At 56.4% G+C, this 7,083-nt stretch overlaps 1 protein-coding gene and 1 long non-coding RNA gene across 2 annotated transcripts in view; one reads left to right on the forward strand and one right to left on the reverse strand.

Moving 5' to 3' along the window:
- Positions 1 to 3,229, forward strand: part of TRIP13 (thyroid hormone receptor interactor 13) — a gene marked incomplete at its 5' end in the record, with an annotated part of 22,317 nt that extends 19,088 nt beyond the window's left edge. The window contains 3 exons of the mRNA XM_006140129.3: positions 908 to 1,020; positions 1,790 to 1,859; positions 2,925 to 3,229. Coding sequence (XP_006140191.2) covers positions 908 to 1,020; positions 1,790 to 1,859; positions 2,925 to 3,020 — 279 coding nt within the window. The remainder of the gene's footprint in view (positions 1 to 907; positions 1,021 to 1,789; positions 1,860 to 2,924) is intronic.
- A 1,459-nt stretch (positions 3,230 to 4,688) lies between these two features.
- Positions 4,689 to 6,234, reverse strand: LOC114007113 (uncharacterized). The gene is made up of 3 exons (XR_003548758.1): positions 5,687 to 6,234; positions 4,874 to 5,407; positions 4,689 to 4,776 (listed from the first exon to the last, which is right to left on the reverse strand). It is a non-coding gene; the product is annotated as an uncharacterized LOC114007113 (long non-coding RNA).
- Between the last annotated feature and the right edge of the window lie 849 nt (positions 6,235 to 7,083).

Raw genomic sequence — 7,083 nt, forward strand, 5'->3', positions numbered from 1 at the left:
TGCACGCCCCCCCCCGGCTGTCCCTCCTATGGCCGTTACACGGGGAGCTATCACTGAGGCACGCGCTGACGTCCTTGCTCCTCGGCCACCACAGGCATTCCAATGTGGTGATCCTGACCACCTCCAACATCACCGAGAAGATCGACGTGGCTTTCGTGGACAGGGCTGACATCAAGCAGTACATCGGGCCTCCCTCCGCGGCAGCCATCTTCAGAATCTACCTCTCGTGTTTGGAGGAGCTGATGAAGGTTGGCTGACGACTCTTGACAAGTCGTGTTCTTAGCTGGTGCTTTCCGCACATCCGCAGTCGGTCGTCAAGCCTAGAATGAGCCAGCTCCAGTGCAGGGTCCGGGCTACCTTAACTGGAAATCACAGTCCCACTGTGCCTGGCGCATTGGACTGAGTCACAGCTGTGGCCACGGACTGGGCACTTCGGCTCTGGGGCTCACGCTGACCATCTGCTCGCCCTGAGCCCACACACGCAGGCGGGCCCTTAGTGGGTGGCGGTCAGCCTGCTGGGCAGGTCTGGTTCTAGACAGCCTGGCCTGGGCAGCCAGCTTACCTGTCCGCACCTGAAGGACGGGTTCAGTGGCAGGCTGAGGTCAGGAGGGGCTACACTGAGGGGTCAGGCCGTGTCACCCTGTCAGAAGTCCCGGCTGCAGGTCCCACCTGTCCCCACCTGTGGGTGTCAACGTGTCTTTGAAGCTGAGATAGCAGACCAGTGATACGAGGAGACGCTTTGGCCACAAACGGAAGCGTCTGGGTGCCTCTCGTTTCTGGGAGAGCTTGTCCGTGTTCCCTGTGAAGCAGCATGGGTGTGCATGTCACGCGTGAGCGTGCTCTGGCGGCCTGCGTGTGGCCCGTGTGCCGCGCCCTGACGGCCCGGACGGCGGCCCTGTCTCCCCAGTGCCAGCTCGTATACCCCCGCCAGCAGCTGCTGACCCTGAGGGAGCTAGAGATGATCGGCTTCATCGAGAACAACGTGTCCAAGTTGAGCCTTCTTTTGAGCGAGATTTCCAGGTGCACATTGAGCTTGTTTGTCGTTGGGGAAACCCATCTCCAGTAGCAGCTGCGAAATTGGTGTTTTCCAAAAGGTCAGGCAGGGCCCTGCCGTGAGCTCTTGCTACACTAGGAGTGGGCGTGGGCGTGTGCACGCACAGGTGAGCAGACCGCAGCACAGCCCCCTCCTCCCATAGGCACGGGAGAGTGAGGCAGCTGGCTCGCTGCTCGGGGCCTCTGAGGCTTTCAGAGAAGGGAAAGCGAAGCCAGGCTGCGGGACAGCGGGAGTTCGGGTGCAGCTGCAGAGACAGACCACGGGGCATTGAGCACAGGCCTCGGACCACAGCACACACACCAGGCTGGGGTCGAGAGGCAAGGGCGGAGGGCCTGGGGTGTTCCTGAAGGTTCGATTTACGTGTATTTAAACACCATGAACAAAGGGGTAACACCAAGAAGAGGTGTTTCTAACTGACTTGGGTTATCTTTCGGTAAGAGTAGGGACAGAGAGCAGCTGAGAGACTGCAGGAGTTGCAGGCGTGAGCCGTCGGGGCTGTGCTGTGACCACGTGCCATGGTATCACGCGGCATCATGTCCACCGTGGCAGGGTGGGGCAGGTGGAGTCGAGCACTCGGGGCAGGGGGGGCACTGCCCACCCGAAGCAGCCGCGGAGGCTGAGGGGCGAGAGGCGCAGGGGCAGCACCGAGGTTGCTTCCAGGGGTGCCGCAGCAGCCCGCAGGCTCAGCGGTCCTGAGGTTTGTGGGTCGCCCCTGAACGTGGCTTCTCCACACAGGAAGAGCGAGGGCCTCAGTGGCCGAGTCCTGAGGAAGCTGCCCTTCCTGGCCCACGCCCTGTACATCCAGGTGAGTCCCTGGTTCCCCCATCCCAGGCGGGCTGGGCTCGTCACAACCACCCGCACTGTCCATGCCTCAGCCCAGCTGAGAAGTCCACTTCGTGACTGGGGTGTGCCTGTTCTCTCTAAAGAAGTATTTAATTTGCTATAGGGCACATGTGCTTACCAGAGAGAGTGAGAGAATGAGAAAGCAGACCACCAGGCCCAGGACTCAGACCACATTCAGACCTTTACGCTGCCTGCTGACCTCAAGGGTGCCATTTTCTACCTTGGTTTCCAAAGACCTAGGGGCAGTAGGAGGGGCTGGCCTGACATCTCTGTCTTAGGGCTGCCTGAAATCCTCAGAGCGGGTAGCTTTGCCATGTCTGCTCACATGCTTATATGTGCATGCACACACATGTACGTGCAGTCACTCCATGGTTCACTGGGAGCTCAGGTCCAGGTCCCTTCCGGCCTCCTCCGAGCTGCTGGTGTCCTTTCTGGACTCGGCTCCCACAGAGCAGCGACCTGACCCAGGGCCCTGCTGCAGACCTGTCCACAGCTGCTCAGGGCGACGCCCTGCACGTCTGGTAGAGTTAGGGCCCAGGTCTGAGACGAGAAGACACATCCCGAGAGGGCTCCTGGCGAGCCCAGTCGACGGGTGCTCCATCTGGCCAGTTGCGGCCGCTGCTGGGCGTGACACCCAGAGCTGAGGGGACAGGTGACCTGTACTGGAGGCAGTGAGAGTAGCTGGATGTTAAGGTTCGATTTACGTGTGAGTATTTGAACACCATGATTGGCTCTGGTCAGACACCAGTATGTCCTTGGGGTCCCCATAGCCCCTGATGTGGGCGAGCCCCTCAGAAAGGGCTCCGGGTGGCAGACCTCGGCCCCTAGGCCTGCTCCGCAGCTTCTCCAGTGCCCCACCCGCCCCAGCGCTGCTCCGGCATGCAGGGCGTGTGGCACTCCCATGCCCTGCCGGGCCGTGGCTAAGGGCGGCCTCAGGTAGCAGCTGCCACGGCTCAGGCCCAGGCTCCCTGCATGCTGTCCACTCGGAGTGTGTACTGCCCCCGGCAATGGCCGTGTGTCCTTCCAGGCTCCCACCGTCACCGTCGAGGGGTTCCTCCAGGCACTGTCTCTGGCAGTGGACAAGCAATTTGAAGAGAGAGAGAAGCTCTCAGCTCCCATGTGACCCTGGGCCTCCTCGTCCTTGGCTTCCTCACGGAGAGCAGCACAGCTAGGAGACGTCACTTGCAGCAGCCACCACTGCAGGCGCTCCTGCGAGCCAGCCGCCGGACGGGAGAAGGGCGTCGCAGCCACGTTATTTTACGGTGAATGTCTGAAGACAAACAGCCTGCTGTTTCCACGGGTCTGACTTTATAAAGAACTTTCTAGATGTTATTCCTGTCCTGCTTCCAGTTGATTAGCTACACGTTAACAGTTCTGTTTTGAAAAGGAAGATGAATGTGTGTGTTCTAGAGAGGGAAGAGGCCTGTTGCCTAGCAGAGGCCAAAGCTGGGACGGATGCGCGTCAGGGGGCTGCAGCAGGAGGTGGCAGCGGCTTCAGAGGGGCGGCTCTCGGCCTCACAGCTACTCACAGGAAGAGAAGCCTACTCCTTGCTGGGGACTGAGAACACACCCCAGGTAGAGTCCGTTCAGTCACCAGGCGTAACCCCGTTTGCGGAAGTGCAGGCACCACGGTGCTGCCTGCTGTTGCTGCCGTGTGGTCCGTGCAGCGCTGTCCGTCACGGCTCCGGTGGGTCACATGAGTGTAAGATGAACGGCCGGTGACGGCTGTGTTTCACAGAATACTACACTTTGCCTTTATCTTGTGCTAAAATAAACTTCATAGTAATGTTTTGTACGTGAAGTCTACTTTTTAAAGAATATACTACCTTTTGTTACAGAATAACTATTAAAATTTATTTTCAGAACTTTCTCCTGTTTTGATTCTGAGTATCTTTCCCAAATACTTTGAGTTTTACTAAGTGACTCGTGGTTACAAGCCTCTTGTTCTCGAAGCCTGGCTCTCCTCCCAGCACAGCTGCAGAAGAGGCCGTGCCCGTTTATAGGCCCGTGCCACGGTGGTCAGGTGCAGACCTAGGAGGAGGACCCCAAGGCCATGGCACACACGGTTCCTGTTGCTGCCCTGGGCCAGCACTGCAGATCCAGATCTGGGCGGCCTGCTCTTGGGGAGTGGAGCCCGGCTTTGTCGTCCGGACTCGTTCGGGCAGTTGGCAGGGGAGTACGGGCTTCAGGTCCTTGCTGCACCCTGCCCCTGGCTCCCTGCAGGAGCTGACCTGGCAGCACAGAGGGCGGGGGTCCTATGCTTACCCTGCCCCCGGCTCCCTGCAGGAGCTGACCTGGCAGCACAGAGGGAGGGGGTCCTATGCTTACCCTGCCCCCGGCTCCCTGCAGGAGCTGACCTGGCAGCACAGAGGGCGGGGGTCCTATGCTTACCCTGCCCCCGGCTCCCTGCAGGAGCTGACCTGGAAGCACAGAGGGAGGGGGTCCTGTGCTTACCCTGCCCCCCCCCCAGCTCCCTGCAGGAACTGACCTGGGAGCACAGAGGGCGGGGGCCCTGTGCTTACCCTCCAACCCACCCACCATCCACCCCCGCTCCCTGCAGGAGCTGGCCTTGCACCAGAGGGCGGGGGCCCTGTGCTTGCATGGTCTTTTTTTTGAGAGGGTTTTTACTATAGGGCATGTGCACTTGCCAGACAGAGACAGAAAGTGAGAAATCACCCCCTAGGGGGCATGGCCACGCCACAATCCCTTCTCCATTGTCCTCTCGGGATCTTGGGCACGCATGCACACGTGCCCGGTGTAAGTTTAAGCCACCGGTCCAGGACTCGAACCACAGTCGAACACGTGGGAGTCCAGCGACATAGCCATTACGCTAACTGCTGGTCCCTTTGCATGGTCTTTTGAGAAGCGGTTTCGGCATTCTGAAACAAGGGCGGTGGGAGTGTAGTTAACAAGGAGAAACACAAATCTGAAAAGAAATGCAGGGGCACGTTGGGAAGACTGGAGAAAGACCAGTACCTGAGTGTGTCAGGAGTTAGTGGCCAAAGGTGATACAGCTCCGGAGGCGTGGCTGAGTCTCCTCGCAGCTGAAGGACGTGTTGACAAGGCAGCAGGGGTCTGTGACGTGCACCCCAGTTCTGGAGTTACCAGGCGAGTGTAGCCAGGATGCTCAGTCACAAAGCTTACGTCACAGAAGTCAGCTCTGCTGAGTCCACGCTGCATGTAGATGAGCTCGGGGGTCACCACATCGCGGGTCTTCGAGTACACGCTGCTCGACCTCAGTCATAAGACTAGCCGATGAGGAGATAAGCAGAAAGCCTGCTGTTTCATACATCCTACCTCAGAAGCCGCACCGGAATTCTGGGAGCTGCTGGCACGTACGTTTCCTAGGCGGGCCCATGGAGTCCTCGCCGCTGCAGGATCTAACAGTGGCACGGGGGCCTCTCCTAACACTGCAGGAGCCAGGGTTGAGAGGCTGTTAACCAGGGTGGGAGTTTGGGGAGTTTTGCGTGTCAGCAACCATCATGGCAGTTGAGTTTGGCTCTGTGGCTTCTGTATAAAGGGGTCAGAGGGACCAGCAATTAGCGTAATGCCTATGTCGCTGGACCCCACGTAGTCGACCGCGGTTTGCGTCCCAGACCCAGTGGCTTAAAAACTCACGCTGGGTGCGTGTATGTGCGTGCCCAAGATCCCGAGAGGAGAATGGAGAAGAGACCACCCCACAGGGGAGGGTGCTCTCTCTGCTCTCAAGCACACCCCCCATAGCAGTTAGTACACACACCCACGCATGCACAACATTTCTAGCAGCATTTGGTTTCTCAGGATGCTTACGTGCACGACTGTGCTGGCTGTGAATGAAGACAGTCTGGGAAGAGCAGATGGCGTGCGTTAACATTGCTGCACTCCCACGCAGTCGGCAGCAGTTTGAGTCTTAAAACGCGCCAGGTGCGCGTGCGTGCGTGCCCCAAATCCTGAGGAAAATGGAGGAGAAGGGATTTTGGCGTGGCCACCCCCGGGGGCTGAGTTCTGGCTTTCCATCTCTGGTGAATGAGCACGCCCTAGAGCAGGACATCTCTAGAGCAACCAGGAAGCAGCAGGAGTCGGCCCGGGCGCTCTCTCGGAAAGCATTCAGCCTGCACCTGCGCCGGCTGGAGGTGCTCTCAGTCAAGCTAAGGAACCCTTCTGGTCACAGTCCGCTGGGCGTGTGCAGTGATGAAAGGGGGGCTGAGTGTGGTCAGATTGTTCCTATAGCTATTGAGATCCTCGTGGATTTATTTCACTAGGTCATCAGAAAGGTCGTAATGTATTTTTGCAAGAAAAGCAGAAAAAATATATCATGGCTTTTTCAGTATACTTATATTGAAGTACTTACATAATGAAGTACTTTTTTAATATTAAAGGAATTTTAAAGTTCTAGAACAACCCGCCTTGGCCATGATTTCTCTGTTACGTTTCTCTGGACTTGGTTTACAGATACCTTGTAGGAATCCTACATCCGTATCCATGAGCAACACTGGTCTGGAGTTTTCTTTTGATACCAACGTGCTGTTTTCCTCCTAAGTAAATAGGAAGGTTTTTCTTTTCTTTTTCTTTTTTTTTTTTAACCTTTTGTTTGTTTGTTTTAAAGAGGTTTTTGCTATAGGGCACGTGCACTTGCCAGACAGAGAGAGACAGAGAGACAGAAAGCAAGAAATCACGCCCCAGGGGGGATGGCCATGCTGCAATCCCTTCTCCCCCTAAAAGCAAAAAAATTTTTTTAAGTATTTCGATATAATTGACTGTTTAAAGCACAATGATGCCTTTTGTGTTTGGCAGGGGGGCCACTGAGTGCCCCCTTTTTCTCTGTGCTCCCGGCTTTGCCTGGTATCATTTCCTTCCAGCCGAAGACTCCGTTACCCTTCCTGTAGGGAAGGTCTGCTGGTGTTCGAGGAAAAGGCTTCATTTCATCTTCCTTTCTGAATGGCAGTTTCTGTTCTGTGGCCACGGCATCTAAGTTGACTTTTTCTTTGAACCCTTTGTCTGTTACCTTGTGTTAGGTAGCTCTACTGGGTCATCGGAAAAGGCCAGATGCATTTTGCATAGAAAAATACATCCTGATTTTTCGACAACCCAATATTTGTAGGTTTTGTTTTGTTTTGTTTTGTTTTTTTAATTTGTGTGGTGCTGAGTGGTCAGGGGAGGGCCTCTTTTTTTTTTTTTTTTTTTTGGGTGTTTTTCTCTTTTGGGCG

The sequence above is a fragment of the Tupaia chinensis genome, unplaced genomic scaffold (assembly GCF_000334495.1).
Source record: "Tupaia chinensis unplaced genomic scaffold, TupChi_1.0 Scaffold000020_1, whole genome shotgun sequence".
NCBI classification, from domain to species: Eukaryota; Metazoa; Chordata; class Mammalia; order Scandentia; family Tupaiidae; genus Tupaia; species Tupaia belangeri.